The sequence below is a fragment of the Oenanthe melanoleuca genome, chromosome 1A (assembly GCF_029582105.1).
Source record: "Oenanthe melanoleuca isolate GR-GAL-2019-014 chromosome 1A, OMel1.0, whole genome shotgun sequence".
Classification (NCBI taxonomy): Eukaryota; Metazoa; Chordata; class Aves; order Passeriformes; family Muscicapidae; genus Oenanthe; species Oenanthe melanoleuca.
In genome coordinates, this window is record NC_079334.1 from 24,297,069 (window position 1) to 24,320,169 (window position 23,101).

The 23,101-nt window shown below is 36.5% G+C and overlaps 1 protein-coding gene across 1 annotated transcript in view; it reads right to left on the reverse strand.

Moving 5' to 3' along the window:
• Positions 1-411: 411 nt before the first annotated feature.
• Positions 412-23,101, reverse strand: part of IFT56 (intraflagellar transport 56) — a 48,036-nt gene continuing 25,346 nt past the window's right edge. Inside the window, exons 13-19 of the mRNA XM_056482417.1 lie at positions 16,339-16,427; positions 12,440-12,523; positions 10,203-10,272; positions 7,704-7,810; positions 5,410-5,543; positions 3,890-4,024; positions 412-3,268 (exon numbers count right to left, since the gene is read on the reverse strand). Of these exons, the coding sequence (XP_056338392.1) occupies positions 3,913-4,024; positions 5,410-5,543; positions 7,704-7,810; positions 10,203-10,272; positions 12,440-12,523; positions 16,339-16,427 (596 nt within the window). The 3' untranslated portion in view covers positions 412-3,268; positions 3,890-3,912. The remainder of the gene's footprint in view (positions 3,269-3,889; positions 4,025-5,409; positions 5,544-7,703; positions 7,811-10,202; positions 10,273-12,439; positions 12,524-16,338; positions 16,428-23,101) is intronic.

A 23,101-nucleotide genomic window follows, 5' to 3' on the forward strand; every position in this document is an offset into this window, starting at 1 on the left:
AACACCTGCTAGATCCATGGGAAAGCCAGGGAGAAGAGGTGTTTCTTTCTCTGTCCAATGAACTGTCTGTATTTTGTTTTTCACAAAGTGCCTTATTTAAAGCCATGGCTTCCTTCAATAAATTGCTCTTTCTTGCACCAAGTAAGAGAGTGCCTTGTTGCTGTTCTTTAGCCGCTCAGTAACCCTTCATACAGCAACAGTTACATACAGAGATAAATTACACCCACTGCTAAACAGCCATGTTTTCAAAAAACAATCTGTTGACAAACCCATTGCCAGTGTTCCAGCCTGCAAAACACCTTTACAGGGGAAGGTGTTTTTCATACAAACAAGAATTGACTTGCTGCATTTTGAGCATACCTAAAGATGAAAAAAAATTCCAAAGAAAACCAGCAAAAAACCAAACCAAACCAAAGAATGCCAGGCTTTAATGGCCAACAGCAATGATGAACATTGGAAGAACAGAATATTAGAAAAAAAGGCTAAACAAGTTGAATTTAGAATTAAGGTATAATTTCTAAAAAAGCAAACATGATTTAACCATTTGAATAATTTTCAAAATAAAACTATGATTTTTCCATTATCCATCTTCAAATTAACACTTCTAAATTTTTCTGAAAAACATTTTTTGGTGAGTTGAGTTACTTATTGGATTCAACACTGGTGAAATCTACCATCTTTCACTCTGTAGTGTCAGACCAGCTTATCTAGCAGTTGATTAATGACTTGATTTTAAGGTTACTGGTAACAGTAATGCAATTGTCTACTTATTCAATGACCATGTAATAGATCAAAAGGGAAGAAGGAAATTTGTACATGAAATTTCAAAAAGAGTGTGTGGAAGTTACTTCTGGAGACAATACAGAGGAAAAATGATTAAACAGTAAACAGTGGGCAAAATCCAGACATTTTCTTCAATGCATGTATAGCTCCCATATAGTGAAGCTACAGGTAGCAACCGCCATTTAAGTAATTGTTTACTTTGTGTCTGACTACCTAATAGCCAAGTTCCTCATTCAAGCTAAGACAGCTTTCTAATGAAGATCAATGAACTAGCTTCCAGCTGAGGGAACCACGAAACCTAAATGTCTGCTACAGTCAAGGGCTATAATGTGACATGACTTTTCTTTCACAGTTAACTTGCTACCTGCAGTTTAATTCACTTTGATGTTACTGTCATAGCTGTTGTTCAGGTATTAACAAGTTTAATTCAAGGTTGACATTCTTATCCATCAGGAATGGTCAGCACCCAAATAAAAGCAGTTACACACTGTTTGGGATTTGGCTTTCTCTATTAATGCTATGATTGCTAGCACAGTACCTTCTGTGCATTCTCGGTAGCTTATTTTTCCAGAATCAGATGCTTATTCAGAGTATAGGAAATAAGTCTAATTTCCATATTCTTCCTTGAAATTATAATGATGAAGCAATTTCTTTCTGCCTTAGTCTTCCTTTCATTACATTATCTGAAATGCCACTGTTTCAATTTCATATTCACTTACTCCTGACCCAATAAATTTACCCATTTCCCTGACTCTGCACATGCATTCTTCACTGCCTGCTCTGAGTAGGTCACTTTTCTTGTTTTCCTCCACATCTACTTTCACTCCTAGCCATCCTGTTTAGAATACCTTGACTCCTTAAATTTCCACAGTTTAGGGAAATATGGAAACAGACAGGGATAAATTTTTTTCTATTCTTTATTACTTTTCATTTCTGTATCAGCTAAAGCAACTTCTCATCTTTGTTCTTTGAACATGACCTCAGATTAAACAATGGAACACATTCTAGATGTATTTCTAAGGTAAAATAAACACCAGGTTTTCAGTACTTTCCTTGTTCTGCATTTTAATAGTACCTACATATTTGTTCTATTACCAAGACCTAAATGACAGTATGTAAAACACCTTATTTCATCACTGCTCAAAATTTCATCATCAGGGCAAAGCTCTGCTGTCCCCTGTTATATCTTAAATGATAAAAGCTTTATTGTCAGCCAATAAAATGCACTGTGCTAAACCCCATGTTATTTAGCATATCAAATATGACATTATGGCTACAGTAAATAAAGGCGAGGTTTTAAAAAAAAACTTCTTCCCTGGTCACAGACAAGAGAATTTAAAATTGGCCCCCAAGCCCTTATGCTGCAAAGCCATCACGCTTATTTCAGAAGATTCAACCAACCTGTAAAATGGTCTGTAATGGATTTGGATGCTCTTCAGCTCTCCTGCAGGGTAAGCTTCAATAAAGGAAGTAATTAGATGCATTTAACATCTGCTACAAAGTCACCAACATAGCTTTTTGAAGCTTTGTACCAAGATTCATAATTGTATCCTAATCTGTTTCCAAGTTAATTAAACTGAGATGGAAAAGAAAAATGCTGTTCACTAGTAAAGTGTTTTGTAACTGCTTTCAGTGAATGCTGCTCCTTTCACCCTTCCTTTGAATGAGTGTAACATTGCCCCTGCTAAAAGGCCTATTGTTGCTAGTGTGATGGATCAGTTTCTAGATTTAAGCGCAAGTAGTCACAACTATCCCTGTACTTATAGACGCCAGATATCCACCATACCCACATTTTTTTGCTTAAAGCAATAAAACCAGACACATTGTATGCAGAAAGATGTGCATGTTTCACATACACACAGCTGCCTTAGTTTCAGCAAACTACCATAAGATTAGGTCCAAGGCCATTGGCTTGCCTTTGACCGATTAATGAACATACACTTGACAATCAGCCACAAACCTGCCCTCTTCCACAGCAAAATGAATATACTATTTCAACTTCTGCAATATGAAGCAACACAGACCAATCCAACATTCAACTGTAGATTCAAATAAGAGCTTTAATCAATGCGCAGACAGTAGAGAATATGGTATTCTGAATTCCCCTCAAAGGATAAAAAAATACTTCTTTAAGTATTTTACAAATTTATAAAATGTAAAGTTTCCTTTTAAAAATAATATACAAATGTTTTTTACTACCAAATATATAACACATTTTTATGTTACAACTGTTGCCTTCTCTTAGAATTATGTATTCTCTGAACTGTTTTCCTTAAAAATACAGTAGAGTATAATAAATCCAGAAGTATAATGAATATATTGCTCAGATTGGTGGTAAATGCTGAAGAAAATAATTCAAAAGATCTTTTTATCCATCAGATTGCTAAAGTTATCATGTGAACTGCATTAACATGCATAAATGTTTTGAGTGTTAAATTTCAAAGTGAGATTGAACAATACCGTCAGTCAAATAAGTCTCCATGCTCTGAAAAAGATAAGAGAAAACACAATCCTTAGATAAAAAACCCAGATTAAAGTATTAATAGTTGAAATTCATTCAGAAAAGGATACTCCTTAGAATATGGTTCGTATTTTACCCCAGATAGGTAATCCATTAAAGTCCTAAAGAAGAGAGACTTTTCACAAAGGCATGTAGTGACAGGACTATAGGGAATGGTTTCAAACTGAAATTATGTTTAGCTTAGATATCAGGAAGAAATTCTTTACTATGAAGGTGATTAGGCACTGGGAACAAGTTACTCAGAGCAGTTGTGGATGGCCCATCACTTGAAGTGTTTAAAGTCAGGCTGGACAAAACTCTGAGGGACCTGAGCAGCTCTGAGTGAAAGCTGTACCCACCTATGGTGGGCTGGAACCAGATGATCTTTAATGTCCCTTCCAACCCCAGCCTTTTATGATTATATGATTCTATGTCAAGCCTTTTGCAGTATCAGATACCCTAGTAGTGCCTAGTGGTATCACTGTCACCATCTCTTTTTGCCACATTCCACTACTTGCTGAAGTAGCTTTGTCTGAGTCATGTAACAAATGACTGTTCTCCAGAGGCCAAGACCCTTGTCTTGCAGTCAGACATACATCAGCTCACCTGGTTCATTTTGTGACATTGACTCAAACAGGGACTCTGTTCTCCTTGGCCCACTTTTTCATGATGCGAACAATGTATTCTACTTGAGAATTACCAGTGCTCTTCAGAAGGTGCAGTACTTCCCGCAGAGTCTCTCTACAAATGTGAAAAGCAAAGATTTACGTGAGGGTCAGACCCAACTGATACAATTAACTACTCACATCAAACTACTACACAAAACATGTCCTCTGAGACAGAGAGAACCATTCATTTGCAGTGCTGGGATAGGTTAAAATGCACGCTAGATGCGATCCCAGAGACAAAAAAAGCAACTGACGAAAAGGTCTTGTATACAATTGTAAAGAAATTGTAAGTTAAAAAAAAGCCATCAAAATGTAATTGGTTTAGTGTGTGCATATATGTGTATTTGTATGCATAACCTGACTCTTGCAAAATTGCTCCCCAGAACAAACCAAATTTCAAAAAAAATCTTTAATGTTATTTGCTAGTCTTTAGTATGGCAGTGTCTAGCTTAATGCTGCCAAAGCACTTTACATATAACACAATACACATAAACACAAATAATAAAGAAATCAACATTCCTAATAGAATAAACCTATTATTATTAAACCTATATAAATCCTGCTACAGTTTGCCAGTTAGTTTACAGTAAGAACTTAACTGCATATTTTAAAAAACAGGCAAGCTATGTGTTTTTTTCTGCATCTGCTGCAGTGATTGCTAAAAGGGCACTTGAAAGGTATAGTAGCTAATGGGATTATTCCAGCAGAGAAGTGAATAGAAGGAAGGTGTAGAGGCCAAGACACACACCTATCAGCCATGTAGGAAACAACAACTTTGGCCAGAGGACAATGGCCATCTGGCATCACAGCAGAATATTCACAAAGGAGCAGTTTTTAAATACAGCTTCACTATTCTCATTCCCCCATCCAGTGAAATGGGCCGAAAACAAAATTATCAGTAACACAGATGATTTCCTTTAAGCTTCCATCAAGTAAGTATACTTGTGTGACCTGGCCAGTGTCTTCAAAAGGCAAATTTTAATTTAAACACTGTAGTCTCATTTACTTTTTGTTTAGAGAAATCATGTCTTTTCTAAAGTGTTGAGTAAAGGTTTCCTTAGTTCTGTTCTATGCACCATAAAATGTCATGTGATAGCTTCCATTCTTACACCATCAACATGAAACGGTGTTGTTTTCCCCACAGCTCATGAACATACTCCTACACTTACGATCTAGCTTTTCCTACTGATGATGACTAAAGTATTTTGGTATTTTACAGTCCACAGCTTGCTCATAAATTATTCTCTACCATATATTCTATAACTGTTGGTGTGGAAGATACACTTCAAGTTGAAGACTGCACATGAAGCCTCTGGGCAGAGTATCTATTCTCTGAAAGGTCAATAAAACATTGGAAGATTATATGTAGTCCTAAAGCTGAGATTATGACTCTGGTTTACAGCTAGCTGAAAATAGGAAAAGAGCAAAATAAATTCAGATACAACACAGAATACTCACTTTGCTTCTCGGCCAGCTAAGATCATTTGAAATACACCCACACAAGCACCTCTCTTGCCTTCCCAGTATTCAGGATTATTGTCCAGTCTCTCCAGAACATCAAAGGCTTTGGCTGAATAGTAAAACTGACGCATCTGCACAGAAAGTGAAACATTATTCCTGACCACCTTTCAGAAGCGGATTAAAAACCCTGAGCTCAGTTTTCTGAAATCAGCAGCAAGTTGTAGAAGCAATGTGCACTTTCCTGTTTTTCTGCAGACAGCAAATGAGACAGTACCGGGACACTGCAGTTGGAGAGATGGGAAACAGGTGGTATTATAACATCTTTTTTTGAGGTGCCCTTATCCAGTGTCTTACCAACTACACCAAAACCTCTGACAGAATATCAACCTCCAACTAGTCCAGACATTTGAAAATGAAACATTTTCTCATGTACACATGGCCACATATTTGTTTAACTTCTGGGTTTAACTTAAATTTTTTTCTTTGCTGTTACAATACAGTAGAAAAGAAGATTCAATTACTCTATAATCCAAAATTTTCCATAGCATAGGAAAATCCAGTGTATACCCTATCTTTTCTGCCTTAGGTTCTCTGGTTGTAATTGGGAAGCAGGAGCAAGTTGCTTGGCAACAGACAATGCAAAAGGAGTGACCAGATTAACCGTGGCTTTTGAAGTCACCATAGCATATCTCATGTGGGCTGTATGAGTGTTCTCCACTTGGGCGAGCCTGAAGGGCAATGTTGTTTGTGACTAGCATCTTCCCATGAGAGATCACATAAGGTAGACTGAGCACAACCTCCCCATCCTTTGGTAGCTGGAAGCCTGAAGGAAAAAAAGTGCAGGCTGTGGGAGCTACATTTGGAAACTTTAGTCAGAGAAATACTGGTACTACAGGATGACTAATAATTCTCTTTTCTTCATATAAACATTGATTTAAACCACTGGTGACTGGCAAACATTTAAATGTATGGGAATAAAGATAGTGAGTATGAACACTATCAGATGTGTCAGCTAAAAAGAAAAATTAGAATACTGATCTATCCAAATTAGTATCTGATCTAGTTCCATTAAGAAGGTAGAGGTTTAATGGTCTTATTCTATCTATAAATCTAAGAAATGCTTCACCCCAAGTCATGTGCTGTTCCCCATATGGACAAGATGGGCTATTGCATAAAAAGCATCAAGAAATTAGCATGAAATCCTGCATGCCAGCTTCTTCACTGAACAATTTCTATCAGCACAGCAATGAGGCATCCAGCTACACCAACCCTCAGGACACTGTTTAGCTTTTCCATCCGTGCTCATTCTGTTTTCTTTTGAGCACAGCCTAATGTAACTGCCTTCTAAAGTTACATCTCTGGTGCTGTCTGTGGACCTCCAATATAATGTAGTATTTCAGAAACAACTGAAAAATGCCACATAAAATCAAACAATATGGACCTTGCCATTTAGTTCAAGAGATACAAATGGCTCTAGTGTAGAAAGATAAATTATAATACCAAAGTAACAATTTTTTTGCAGTCATTTATGGCCATATGTAGACACATAATTAGGCTGGAAAATTTAGTTCTACAAATGCAGCTTTTAAGAGCTCAAGATAAATCCAAAATGTGGAGCTACTTCTCTTGAGGAAAAGAAGGTTTTGAAAATAATTTAGAATAAGAAACCAACTGATTTAAGTGAGACTTTAAATGATCCAGAGAGAGGTATTTTACATGAGGTCTCATTGTCAACTTGCTTTCACAAATTGCATCTACAGGAAACACTGGAGGCATAAGCACTTGCTTGAGCAACTAGACTTTAAGGGTGTGATGGTAACTGAGTACTTGAAAGATCTATAAGAGATAATTATTTCCATTTTACAGTATTGCTTTAGAGATCACAAGGAGTCTCTCCCATTACAAGCTTTCAGGAAAACACAGTAGTGTCAAAAAAAAAAAAAAAGCAGCAAGAAGTGTCATGCTGAATCTATGCTAGATTTTTTTCTGTAAAAGTTGTTTGTCATTTCTACCCATGATGAATCCCTATTAGGAGAAGAAACTCTTATCATTATTGATAGCTGAAGCATGCAGTAATTTACCAACACTTTAATCAATGGGTTCTCTACGCAGAAGTCCTGTAAGTTAAAATACTGACTAATCCTTGCCAACTCAACCACACTATTAGACATCCTGCTCTTATAAAAGAAAGTTTACTAGTGATGACAATGATAAAAAGTATCAAAAAAATGACTGTTGGTCCAATCACTGAATTAACATGTCATACACCAAGCTCTAAAGAGAAAACTCACTTTGTAACAATCATTTGCAATGAGCTGCAATAGGTTAAAGGAGTCTGCTGAGGTTTCCATCTTCAGATAGAGCTTCCAGGCTAGCTGTGGTTTCTTATTCATAATATCTACAATAAGAAGAAAAAGCTGGAATTGTGAAAAGAATTTGCAACACACAGTATTCAGTGGCATGTGGAACAGATATTCCCATACTTCTTTGTTTAATGTAAATGCCTCAGCCAGGAGCAGGAGGCTGGGAAGGGAAACTTGTCCTTATCTTCTGCCTTGCTGACTATAGCAGCCAATTCAGCAGAGAATACTAGTGTCTAAAGGAATAATTATAGTGTTTACATCTTAATTTATATTTCACAGATAAGCAATAAGAACAACTCTCATGATTTCAGACGTGATTAACAAAGGAACAAAACGGAAAGCATCAGAGAAGTTTCTTATGCAGGACAATGAACTATGGCAATCCATTTATATGGCAAGATTTAGGACTGTGTGTTCTTACACACAAAAAAATTTTAATTGGCACCAAACTGAGGTCTTTAATACTTGGTGCCCACATCAGTCTAAACATTTAATTCCCATGATTCATAACAGATCAAAAGAAGAAGGAAGAGGTTGAAGCCCCTCCAAGCATGACAAAACTTGTCATTACTAGAAAAAATGTTTCTAAATTCCTGAGATCCTGTGCTGGTTTTAAATTTGTGTATATGACTAGAATTTTTCATTGGTCTTTAACTTTAGACATCAATGGTATACACAGTTAGAAATAAATGAATCTGAATCTTCCATCTTGAAAAGGAGAAATTCTTCTAGGGTGTTTAAACACCAAAGTTCTATTTCCTGGTGATAAGGCATTGAATCTACAGTTGGTATTCATAATTCCAGGCTTATTCAAACACTGGGAGAAAAGAAAATTAAATTAAGTTTTCCTTTCTTTTTCAAGCCTTAACAGCTGCTCTGAGAGTACCTGGCCGTTCACAGAAGGATCAGTCTTGTGCTTTTTCAAAAGAGGGACTGTTTAGCTTGTTATATCTGTGTCCACTGTATCTATACTTATACTACAGGTTGAATAGGTGGCAATCAACAATAAACATGTAACACCAAATCACACAATTCATAGACTCTTCTCATTTAGGAGGCAGCAAAACATCAAATCAGATTTATCTCACATCAACTCCAGACATCATATACCGTGGTAAACAGCCAGTTCTCAATTTCCAACACCAATTTACCTAGAGCAATGCAGTTCTGTGCTAATCCAATATTTTTTGACCTTCTCTTCAAGATGCATTTGTTATAAATAGTACTATAATACTAAACAAAAAATTACATTCTGTCATGCAAAAAGATGCATGTCTCTGGTAATTTTTGCCCCTTTTGGAAATACTTCAGCACTGAATTGTTTACTACTCAATTGCACTAATTGCACTCTGTCATTAATTACAAGGTGATCTGTTAGTAATTTACATACTTGATACAAAAAGATAACTGTATATAAAATACTCAAACACAATCAAGTAGTGCAGCTTAATTAAAAAGGAAATAAACTGGCACATCCTAAAACAGAGTCATAGATAGGCATCCCTATGTGTGATGTGCCTGTCTGGAAAGATTGTACTTAGAGATGTTTACTACATTTGCCATATGGCATAATATCCAAAGCACACATATTTACATTCCAGTATAACTGCTGAAAATGGTTTGGTAAGAAAATATTTTTGTATTGACGCACTGTAAGAAAAACAAATTAGCTCAGGGAGACTAAGCCCAGACTTGAGTCCTTAGAAAAGCCCACTTCTATACTATTTTGTATGTGGCACTGCAGCTATCTCTGTACTGAGGTGTACTCTGCAGTGTTTTAAAAACCGGTTCAGAAAAAGTAAATAAGATTTGCTATGGAATACTAAACATGGCAACAGTTTCCTGGATTCAAGGAAATTCAAGGAAAGATCTCTTCTTAGAGTTTTTGGAAGGAAAAAACATGCTGGAGATTGTAAAGGATATCCCTCAGGCACAGGAGTTTGGAAAACATGTAGAGTAACATAGTAGTAAGAAAAATACTGTGTATGCTTGCCTGATTCCTTTCTTCACTAGACATCTGACATTGGCTAACCTTGAAGGCAGACAGACCCTTGAGCCTGACCCAGCATGAATGCTTCTGTTTTGTGTTTTACTCTGAACATTTCAGAGTTGTAACTCAGTCTTTTAAGACAGAAAGTCTTCACTCAAGCAATTGAGTAGACAATTGAGAAGAAAAAGGGTCACTGGTCAGGACAAAGCTGCATTGACAGTACTATAACAGCATTGCACTGAAGCAGTAATTGCTATAAAAGCCAGAGGTATGAAAGGTGCAATAACCACCCACACTATAACTAGTGCAATCAGCTTTTCACTTTCATAGTCCTGAATCCACCTACAACATTAAATTCAATTAGGAAAGTGGATTGCCAAGACTGACGCAATAGAGGAGGATCTGTATTCTGCAATGTTGAGAGTAAAGTGACTCACAGCAGCGAGCCAGCCAGCTAAGGTAAACAAAATCACTTTTTATCTTCTCACTCTGGATCAAAAGGAACACCTGCAGGAAGAAGGAAAATAAAAGGTTATACATGCATGTACTTTTAAACAAACAGAAGGCAAACCTTCCTCATTTCAACACACAGATAAGGTTTAAGTCACACAAACAACTGCTCATGAGAAGAGTTTGGGTATGCAATTGCAGTGTAGGGGGCATCTCTCTGTGTGGAGTAGGTGGAGGATTCGCACAGTGCCCTGTTTGTCAAGGGACTTGTGCAGCTTCAGAACACCAAGCTGTACAGAGGGTGAGGCCTGCCCTGAACAAGCGCCAGTGGGTGGCCATGCAGCACAAACAGCACAAAGGAACACTGGGCCTGTGAGAAAAGCTATTTGAAATGTGTTTGTTTAGAAAGCAATGCAAGCAATTATATTAGCATCTTCTTGAAATACTGGAAGTTTCACATATAGATGACACTTTCCTTCCGTACACGTCAGAGATCATTCCAGGTTTGCAATGAGCCATTTCTAATCATTTTGGTTTCAGTAAGGTTCTCAGGCAAAGCATTCATCTTTTGTACCTTACTGTACAAATACAGGTTTGTTACATTCTACATAAAAGGGGATGTGTGGGGGAAGTTATACATTTTCAAATGTACTCTAGGTTTGCTCAAAAGAAAAAGCTATTTATGCCTCTTTCAAGTATATTTGTAACTATACTGGATGCTACTGGCAAAAATCAAAATACCTTTATAGGAATAGATGTATGTATGAACAGTGAGTTACACCAATTACTGACATTTGTATTGCTTAAATATTGCTGATCCCCTAATTTTGGGGGGGAGGAGGAGGAGTAATAGGGAAGAAATAAAAAGAAAGCAGCATTATCACTGTAAGTAGCACTTTTTCATAGGTTTTATTTTATTATGTCCAGTGAGGTATGCTTTTAAAAAACTCAGTAAGTGTGATATGTAGATGTTTTACAACATCTACATTATGAGACACTGGTGAAGGCAGATCTTTGTATGGAACTGTCATCACAACCCAAGATCAGACATGAGGCCAGATGAATCAATGTAATTATATAATTCTGGTATTAAATGCATCACCTATATAACACAAGTTTCTATAGAACAGCTTCTAAAAACATAAGAGGAAAAATGTAGATTAACAGGAGTTTACAACTTCAACTTTCTTTGTTGCCTAGTTGCTGCTAAAACTTACTTTATAGCACTATCATTCTTACGGAGTTTCAGGAATCAGCATAGCCTGCTAGCACAGTTTTGAAAGATTTTCATGAGGATAAGTGAATTGAAAGCTTGTTGAATTGACATATATATCCATTTTCCTTACAGTCTTGGATATTTTTATTAAAGAGAGATGCAATTTTGGGTCGCAGAAATTAAGGGGTGAGGATACAGGATGTGAGGGTAGGGATGGGGGTGGAGAGCCAAGTTGTAAAACCAGGGGGGCTCTGTTACTGACAAACCAGGATAATTAAGAAGTTAGAAAGACTGGAAAACAAAGCAAAGCATAAACCCAAACCAACAAGACCTATATGATTCACTTTAGACTATGTGATGTGGGATTTTTTTTTTGTGGCTTGTCTTCTTTTCTGGTCTTGTGGAAAATGTTGCTTCCACCTTCATAATAGCTATTTGCTTTTGCATATTTTAGTTGTAATTAAGTTTCTGCTGCACACAGACATAAAAAAGTACTGGGTTTAGAAGTTAATCTCTTCCAGCTGCATCTGAATGCTGCTGAATAAGATAGTGAGTCCTTCCTCTTTTCCTCCCACATATCCCAGAGGAAGATTTTTTTTTAAAACACAAATTTCTAGGGACACCTAGAAGCTCTTAACTATTCAGTGTCTTATACTTAGCATGTCCTACTCAGTCTGAACAAAAAGACTGCCTGGGATCCCAGACAAAGTGTAGAAAATCTGATTAAGAGGCCATTCTTTGATCAATTAGAGGTAGCTGCAAGCACTCTTGTGATGCATCACAAGCAGCATGACTCCCTGTATACCTCACATTACAAGATTAGCAAGATAATCTTTTCTGAATAGTGCTCACTGAGAGTTTCAGTTCCCCTAAGAACAGGAAGAAGATGTTCCATGGAATCTGCTTATTTTCAACCAACATGAAGATCTGGGTGAAGAAAAGGAAGGAAAGGGGGGAATATGGGGGAAATGTTTCCACTGCTGTTTTTCAAAGAAAATAAATACATACCTCCTCAGCTTCACTAAAATTGCCCATTGCAGCTTTGGCTTGGGCATAGTTGAAGTTAAAAGTGTCATTGTTGTAGAAGTAACTCTGAAAAATACAGACAAACTCAAATAAATACAATTAAAAAATCTCCTCCCATGATTAAAAAAACCCATTAAAAATATAGCCTCAATCTGACTCAGATCATATAAAGAAGACAATGGGAAGGAAAAAGAAAATCCCACATTAGGAACATACGGTATTTATAAACAGTGGGCAGAAAAATTATGGAGTAGCTTTTCCATCCTACATTCATGACTACAAACACTGCTGAAACATTCCACAACATTAACTATGAGAGCTCTGGAAAATGTTCCAAGCTCAAAATTGCAGTGGCAGCTTTTGTGGGTATAATTTTCACTTGGGGCATGTGAAGACATGCCGTGCTGCCATGGTCTCTTTCACTTCCCAAGCACTTATTTCACCACTAGGGTGGGTAAATAGGCAGTTGACTTCCTTGAGTTTTAAAGGTGATGAACAGTTTGTTTTTCTAAGACTTGTCAAGGTTTATCAAGAGATCCTGTGCATCTGGTTGTGTGACAGATGCTAATCTGAAAAAATGGATCTCATGATGGAGCTGGAGCCACAGTACCGGGCTGTAGCAGGTGGCACACCAGGTAATAGGACTTCTTTAAGCAAGTCTTGCTCACAGGTACCCTTCTCTCTAATTGAAGTGCAACATTGAATTTTTCTCTCCTATAACCCTAGATATGACACATTTGGTTTAGGACATATTAGATTGAACTAGCTGTATCTTTTCTGAAAAGCTACATGGGTCAAAGCAGGAAATGTAACTCAAGGTACAGGTTAGGCTGATATTTGGGGTTGACCTGAGCACAGTCAGACTGAAATATAGCTCAGATGACCAAAAGTCAGCTGTGTTCTACATTCACTACTGTCCCACACTGCAGACCAGTAGAGCTGGCAGAGGTAAGACAGAACATAAATACCAGATGCAAGCATGAATGGGATTTGGGATCCCTGCCCAGCAGCGGTGCAGTGCTTATGAGAGAGCATGGGAAAAATAGGTTTATCCAATACAGTTAATGAAAGAAAGCCTCCCTGTGTGCATACCAGCAAGGTACAGGGAAGAAGAAATGTTTATCCTTATAAATTTTATAAAGGAAACGGAACCTGTGTAGGAAGATCTAACTTTTGGTTTTTTCCCCTCTTTAGAGTGAGGAGGAGGCAAATAGTTGGGACTGTACAAAAGATAAACAAAGCAAGGCACAAATCCTTTTCCCAGTGGTATCTTCTTTCCTGATGTAGGGACACTGAGGAACCTCCTCCTTTCACTGTCACAGGCAGCCTACAAAGGGTACTGATTTAGTCCACCCACATATATCCAGCTAGTGCCTTGAAAGGAAAGGTGAGGGATTACCACTATTTGCCAAATGTCCAGGTTTCACCCAAACAGTCTATGGCAGCGTGTACAAGCCAGCAAATACAGCAAGCTGTGTGACAGCATGAGGAAGAACCAATTGGGGTGAACCTTAAGTTTGTGAACACATTTCAGTTCTCTTACGGTGAACCAATGGGTTTCACCATATGAGGATTATGACACTTTACTGCATTCTTTCTCAACAGTAGTTTCATGTGAATCAGCACAAGTCCCAGGTTAAGCAAAGCTGGTAAGCCAGGTACTAGTTCTACTGTGTGAATGCTTTCTTCTGTTCAAGTAGACCCCACTGTATTTTTTAATTAAAATGGAGAATAACCTTTGTCAACAACCAAACTCAAAAAATGTGTCATTATGTCTTGGTCATATAAGTGTTAAGAGACCAGACCTACTGCAAAAGCAAAACCAGGAGAAATGAGAAATGCTGCTGATAATACATCACATTTACAGCAGCTAGTTTCTTTGTTTTGGTTTTTTTTTTTTTTGTTTGTTTGTTTTTTTTAACCCACATTATATGTGGTTCACTTTACTCTTCTGTGGTCTTTTCAGAGGTCTTCAATGTTTTCATAAAATCAACTGTCCTCTGAGTGATGTCCATTTCAATGAGATGCTCAGATACCCAGCTTAAAAATGAAGAATTCCCATTGTGGCCACAGCTCAGCAGAGCCTGAATCAGGTTTTTACTCAGTTAATCCCTGACAGTGTTATAATGTCACCCTCGGGGCAGCTGGCAATACATTTATAGTAAGGTGTCCTCTGAGACTTTCATATGCCTCAAGCAGTTTTAATTGATTGTGGATCAAAGTGATGTTTCTTGAGAAAATAAGCAAATAATCTTCATAGAGGGCAGCCCCATTTTAAGAGCTACAGAGATTCTACTGAAGTTTATTCCTGTGAATGAAATGCAAAGGTAAATCCATGTATACCTTGCTGTAACATGGCACTGAAAGAACTATTTTTGCATCCCTGTGACCTATAGAGAAGGAAAATGACTTAAGGAAATTTGAGCATTGCTAGTCTTAGCTGAAAAATTATGAGAATGATCAATTACTTCAAAAGGAACAAGCAAGAAAACTTGTAGTAAGCAGAAAATTTTTGTCCTATATACCTTGGAGGTGGTTTATAGTCACATTTAACTTTGACCTTTTCAGGTCAGAAATAGTTGTTTAAAAACCTTTTCAAGGAAATTGAAAGAGCTGAGCATATCTGTGGAGTAATTAATTGCACTATAAGAAATACACAGAATGCATTCTCTGGAAATTACCATCTATACCCATTGGCAATAAACTGAGACCAGATGACCAGTTCTAACTAGAAATCCAACTTTTAGATGGCCCAAGTATGGTAAAGCAATTCTTACTGGTAATTTCCTTTTCTTCAATTACACACATACTCCAGTTTGGAGTGGTGGTGGTATATCTCTTCATTCCACTACATTGGAGCCATTCCAGAAGCAGAAGCCACTGGGATTTTTTTCAAAGGTCCCCTTCCAGACAAAGTTTAAAAACACTACACCTTCACCATTTTTCACTCAGCAGCTGCTTTTGGGCACCACTACAACCACATGTTTTTCTTTAGATTTCATGATCCTTATTGTAGTTATGCTCATCTTGTGTATCTCAAATTCTTTTAATAATTTCTTTTAAGATTCTCATTCCTCTTCCTACCAAACACAGAGTTGTTTCACCTTTACTTTCAAACCACTGGAACAAGACTGCAGTCATTTAACCCATAATCACACTCCAGTCTCCCTCTTTCTCCACATTTGACTTTAACTATATATCTGTAAGTTATACCTATTCTATCCACTGATCTAATAATGCTGTATGATGTTGACTTCCATCTTCTTATTTTGAAAAATGCAACATTGTCTGCAGGGTACTCAGATAACTTCTGTAAAAATAACATTCCTAACTTACTGTTTTGGTAATACTGCCCTATTTTAGCCCTTCAGTGACTGCTTTCCCTGTAAAATGTAAATGTTATTCTTTTCAGAGTCGTTTGTGTCCTATCTTCCTTACACACTCTTATTCACAAAAATGTTGTCTTCAGTTATTAACCAGTGACAACAATATCAATCACTCACTTGATAAGTCTTAAGAAAACAATTGTGTTTCTTCCCTCCATGTTGCCCACCCCATAAATATACACTTTGTTTTTATTATCTTCTTTAATTATATTTCTTATCTTCTGTGATGCCACCAGAAAGCCTGATAATGGTTACATTACAAGTAACAAGTCCATCATGCCCACCGTGCTGCATGGTACTATTTTCTGAATTGGTTCTTTACATTTTAATCGATTTATTGTATTGACCACTTATGTCCCACTATCACTCCTATGTTTTATTTTTAGTGTTTTGTTTCTGTATATTTTTATGTTTCCATTGTGTCTCACACAGTACAGTATAAAAGCAATGATTCCATACATTACAGTACTACAAATACTTAATAACAATACTAACCTTAATTGAGTTGAGGTAAATTAGGACATTAGGAAATTGTCTAAGAAGAAAGAAGCAGGAGGACATGCACTGTCTCCCTGGAATGGTATCTAAAATTCAAAAGAGAAATGCAAATTTGTAGACTTTAAAAACACATGGTAATGGAAATCACTGCCAAGATTGCTGGCACCTATGAAGGAAGCTAGTTTCTAAAAATAGCCTAGCTTGCCTTTTCAGGCAAAGGATCATACCAGAGGTTAGGAAAAAAATATTAGTTCATCTTGTCAACTCTCTCTACAGCATCTAATAACTTTCACAAGACTTTGTTCAACAGCAAACTCTTCAGAGACAAGTAACAATTTTACCTAACAAGCCTTTTCTGTGACACAATTTACATAGCATAATTTTACCATTAATTATTCCCACTTTTAGGAAACGACACTTTATACAAAGCCTGAGTTTGCTATTCTTAGCCTTCTTTCTTTAAAATTATGCTTTTTGGTTATCCTGGACAAAGAAATTCTACATATTTTAATTTTAGTTTAAGTAAGAGAGTAAACTTGATATACTGAAAATATTGTTATAAAAAAGAATTAATACAGGAGTAGGTAAAATACTCAGTGATATCGGACAGTATGGAAATTAATGTACATGCATTTGGGATTACCACATTATCACAAAGCCATAAATAAGTTACACATATCAGTTCAAATAAGCATCACTAAACTTTGCTGCTATCTGTGTCATCATAAACTTTGTTGAAACCATATTATGCTGTCACCTACTCTGACACTGCAAGCTGTGATACTGAAAACTATCTCAAAGTTTTTATAAAGATTCTGAAGTAAGCTTACTAGGATGAGGTAATCTGCTCCTGACTGTTGGTTACCATCAATCCATCCACACCAAAAAATTAAAGTAACTTTTCTGTATAAAGAAATTTTATGCAACAAAAGACCAATATTTTCAATCCATACCGTCACACAAAATGGAGCATTCAACTGGAAAACTCTATATTCTCCTTTAAATACAGTAGGCAGTAATTATTCCTGGAAAGCACTATGTAAGATGTCAAAATACATTTCAAAGGAAAGCAAAATATTCTCATTTTTTATCTTTTAGCACTTGGAGATACTAAACTTGGATGTCCTGTCATTTCCATATAGACACAATCAATTCTTATCTATATCTGAACCATACCATTCAGTTCTCCAGCTTCAGAAGATAATTTGGTTATTTATGAAGTGTTCACTTGGGAGCAGAAACTGGCCTGTATACTCATCTGTTGTTTTTTACATGCAGGCCTAGTTTAATGACAAATATATTCCTTTACCAGACAATCACAGAAACAGTTTTATAAAAAAGGGCCAAGAAACACTGATTAATGAGACTACAGATAATTCAAAAATGCTCCTTTTCTCTGGAATTTGATTTTTGAAGTTCATAAAATCACAATTTATTTTGAACAAAATTTAAAAAAAGCAAAACATGCAAAGAAGACTTAAAACTGAGGATGCATTTTTAGTAAAAATTAGTCACAGTAACAAAATATTAGAAACACGATATTCCCATAAATGATTTGAATGTTTCTAAGTTTTAGTATTTATTCTTATGTCCACATTTTGGCAGAAAGTTTTATTATTCCAGCACATCACCCTCCATATATTTTACTGAAAGATTCTGTTAAAAAAAACCAAACAAGTACAACACCGTGACAAACAAGTACAACATGTGTATCTCATACAACTCAGCAATGAATACTATCTAGTGACAGAAAAATCAGAATTTTCTAATTCACCCCATGTGGCTCATGCCAAAAGAGTAAAAATTTGTCATTTGAAAAAATTACTTAGGGTGACCTAAGATAACCTCAAAGAAAAGACTGCATGTCATTTAGAAGAAATGTTTCATTCCTCTCACCCAACATCAAATATGTCTGAGTTGGTCCTAAAAGAGGACCACTGAAAACAAATGGGGTGCTCTTTTCCATTATGCTTGCTAGTGGTTTTGGGTAGCTTGTAAGACTTATGCTAAGCACCAGAAATACTGAATTAATGGGAACATTAATTTGTTTTCACTGATGTTCCCCTTGCCCCACTTCCTCCTTAAAAGAAATCTGATCTGTTTAATTTCCCATCCTAGTAGAAGAGAATGAAAATGAACTATAAAAATCTACTTATATCCTCCTTTGTAATGTGTGTTCCAGTTCACATCATTAGGATTAAGAATTTTTATCAAGCTTAAAAAACCCCAAGCTGCTGTTTGGATGTTATTTCTGCTGCTAGAGAATGAATATTGACTCCTACACTCTAAGTGCTTCCTGGACGTTTTTTAGTTTTTGTTTTGTCTGACCCCTGCTATAGTGCACAACATCCAACACGAGATAAAATGTGTACATTTAATGGAAATGACTTGCACATTAACTCAATTTACTCCATGTTCCTTGAACTTCCAAGGCAGAGATCTAATTTTAAAAAGCAAAGGGCTTAATTGATGACTACAAATGACTTTACAATAAATGACACTTTGTTCTTCCTAAACTCCTCCTGTTGCTGCTTTTCTTAATGCAGTCAATGGAATTTCTACAGTTAATAAAAGCAAGTCAGAAAAAATATCCCACATCTTCATTTTAATCCATTATTTTTTGATAACCCACATTAAAATAAGAAGACTTGTAGACTGTTGTGGTTTAACACCAGCTGGCTACTAAGTACCACTCAGCTGCTTGTTCACTCCATCTCCTTCTCCACTAAAAAAAGGTAAAACTTGTGGGTTGAGATAAGAATGGTTTGATAATTGAAATAAAATATTATTAGTAATAATAACAGTAATAATTGTAATGAAAAGGGAGCGGGAAGAGAGAGAGAGAGAGAGAGAGAGAGAGAGAGAGAGAGAGAGAGGAATAAAACTCAGGAGAAACAAATGATCCAGAATAAAATCGTTCATCACCCACTGACCCATGCCCAGCCCCTCCCAAAACCGCAGTAAGCCCCTCCCAGCAACATCCCCAGTTCATGTACTGGGCATGATGTTCTATGGTATGAAATAACCCTTTGGTTCATTCAGATCGGCTGTCCTGGCCATGCTCCTTCCCAACTTCTCGTGCAGCTTCTCACTGGCAGAGCATGAGAAACTGGAAAGTCCTTGACTTTGCAACAACTAAAACATCACTGGGTTATCAGCATTGTTCTCATACTACATTCAAAATGCAGCACTGTACCATTCTCTAGGAAGAAATTTAACTCTATCCCAGGCAAAACTGGGACATAGGCCCAGTTGCAAGCAAAGACACAGCAAAGAAGATTTCCTCACTCTAGCAAACAATAACTTCTGTATTATAAATCTGCAAAGCAGCTCAGCACCTTGATGAAGTCATTAAAGGTCCTTGCGAAGGCTAGCTGGATGGGAAGTGCTGAAGCACAATGCACGTGCTTGAACAGCATGTACATGAACAGCTTTTCCTACTTAGGAAAAGCCCAAATATACAAACAGCAAGAATTCTGTTCTCTGCTCTAAATCCAGCAAAACAAATGACCACAAGTATTCAACATACTGGCTAATATGCAAAGTTACCTAAGAACATAAAAACTATTATATTGGATCCAAGGTTTGTCTAGTTCAGAGTTTGCTGGGTAAGAATATACAGCTACAGAAAGAAGACATTCTGATTTCACATATGATACATACTGTGGTATGTATTGGTACTTCTGCTGATGTTTATCTCAGCTTCCAACAACCTGCACTGAGGACTTCTTAATCACTGCTGAAAAATCACTGATGAAAAATTTGTGTCAAACTGCCAGTGCACTTTTAATCTACAACTTTTTTTATATATTCTGGTTCTGCAAGTTTCTCTATTAAGTAAGTTGTGTTGTGTGAAAAATTAATTAATGTTATTTATTTTCATTGTCTTAAGTGATAATTGTCAATGCTCTTTGATTTTTGTATTGCACAGTAAATAACTCTTCTCTATTCCTCTTTTCCTTGTGATTCATGATGTACATAATCAAACTCAGTCATCATTTTTCAGCCCATGTATTCTGCTTTATTTCATCTTTCATTTTCTCCTACTTCAGGAATCTATCCCCTTTCTTTGATCATCCTTGCTGTATTTATTGAATCCTTTCTTGATCTACCATTTTAAAAAAGAAATGTAAGAACCAGAACTGTAGACAGTGTTCAAGGAAAAGAATCACATCTGTATACAATGACACAGTAATTAGTTTTGTTTCCTCTTTCCTGATCAATTCTTAAGATCCTCTTCAACTTTTCCGTAATTTAGCTAAATTTAATTTGCATATTATTACCCAGTCTTATACAGTCTTTCACATCTTTCATCATTACGGAAGCTTTTATTTGTACTACTATGGGTAATTTTGTACCATTGGCAAACCTAGTCATGTCATTATTTGTCTCCTATAGCTCATTAATTATGAATACAAGTCCTTTCTTTAGAGAAACAAAGGGTTCTTTCAAGTGTTCAAATCAGGTGCATTTTATCCTTTTCACTGCTATTTCCCTGTAAATTTTCTGCTAGAAATGAGCAAGGTTATTATGTAGCTTCTCTTCCTCGGTTAGTACTGTGGACATTTTTTGAGGTATTTGCTAACACGTGGATTTTGAACTTGATTATACTCAGATGACTGTAGTAGAATTGTAATTTCATCATAAAATTTCAACTCAGTTGCTATGCAATTCAATATTGGTCCAGAGTTATCTGTTCACTTGTGCTTTTCTAAGAAAGATAGAAACAAAAAGTTCATGCTGTTTATTATGCCATGTAATTGCATTTATTAGGTCAACATGGGCAGAGCAAAAGTCTCCAATTATTATTTATTTTTCTATATACAATCTGTAACCTATTTAATATGCCACTCACTGTTCCTATTCAGGCTGGCTCGTGAATAATTTGGCTTCAATATGCTGAGTTGCCTATCTACACAAATAATTGAAAACAGTATTATTTTACTCACCAATAAAGGACAATATTTATTTTGAGAGAAGTTTTCTATAATATGCAGAATAATTTTTCCACTCTCATCATCTATTTATCTATAGTTCTCTATATTCATGTATGTTTATTTAGGTACTATGTTTATTTAATGTACAATTCCCTTTGTACATTAAAAAGGAACAATATCCTACATATTACCTTCCTTCTATCACATAAATTATTTGGATTTAGCTTCCTCTTCTAAAATTAGGCATTCCACTTTATCCAATTTCTTTAAAAACATCAATTATTTGTATAAAAACACATTCTTGGGCTTCATGTGTTTGTTTTTTTGTTATATCCTACCTAATTAGAACTGTTTGCTTCTTCTATTTCCTATATACATTTTGTTGATCTCCACCTGCTCCTCATTTGAGGTTAAACAAAACCCCTCACACTATTTTATCTTTAAAGGAATTACCCTGAACTGTGTGCTCCTCTCTATGGCAGTCTCCTCCCACAAACTTTTAAGATGACAAAGCAGTTCTTACATGGAAGTACCATGAGGGCAAGATGCTCACAGTACTGATGCTTCCTTTTACCTCTGATTGGGACCAATCCTTCCCATAGGCTCATTTTTTTCAAGTAATCCAGCTTCCTAATTATACTACATTTCTGTTGCCATTCCTCCAGCCCCAGCCATTGAAAGGTTGAAGTCTTAGCCTCTCTATCTTTATTTTGCATATGAATTTAAAAATATTTCACAGTAAAATTCAGACTTCTGATTTCCTAACAATTTCAATTGTAGGCTATATCTAAACAAGAAACCCGGACTATCTTTTCCCTGACTATCTCTGTATTATTTTTATCCATGTGTGCTCTGGTCACTTGTCACACCTGCATGACAGTTATATAGGCATTAAGATGTTCCCACTAACTGAGTCCTCTACCGCTACACTTCATATTGCTTCTTCCTGTTTTCTGGGATCCTAACTCTTCAGAGATAGCTTCAATGCAAAAGGAATGAGTTAGGGAAATCTCATCTATGGAACCACTTCCAGCCTTCCAACATGAAATTCTCTGATGCATGACCTCAATAGTACCAGGGCTGCAAGGCGAACAGAATAGAAAGGCTCAACAGTATTTCTGAAACTTTCATCAGTGATGCCACTCTGTCTCTGGAGCTCCTTCTCTTCAGTCACTATGGACACAGAAGACAGCATTCTTTCTCTGAGGACTATGAGCTGTCTGCACCATGAATATGCACAAGTTACCCACCTAAAGAAACAATACTAAGTGACAATTTCTACAAAAGAAACTGGCAAGCCCTATTCAGTCTGAATTTCTATATTACAACTGCTGGCTTTTTTTTATTTGGGATTTTTGGCTTTGGCAAAGAGAAGGGAAGAGAAGATTTGCTCTATTATGGAGTAAGTAAAACTAAATATTGAAAATGTATTGATTTGGGGGCATGGTGGTGAGTGGGTCATAATGCTTTTTTTTCTCTCTTATTCAAGCAAGAAGCTAGTCCCAGAGCTTGCCTTTATCCCTGCAGCCAAAGTCCTCTTTACATTTTTATGACCCTCAGTTTCAGGGCACGCTCCACGCTAGGACTCTATGTACTTCACAGGCTTTCATTAGTGATCTTAGATTTGTACCTGTGTATCTCTGCCTGTGATGTTTCAGCCACTCACTTCATCTAATTAATTAGGCTGGTGTCTTCTGTTTCTATAATGGGGACTATTAGGCAAAGGCAAGCTGCCACAGCGTCCCTCACGAAGACTTGCAGTTTGCAGTTCAGCCTCTTTTCCAGAGGAACTCATATAGTAAGGTTTGGAATTGAGACTTCTA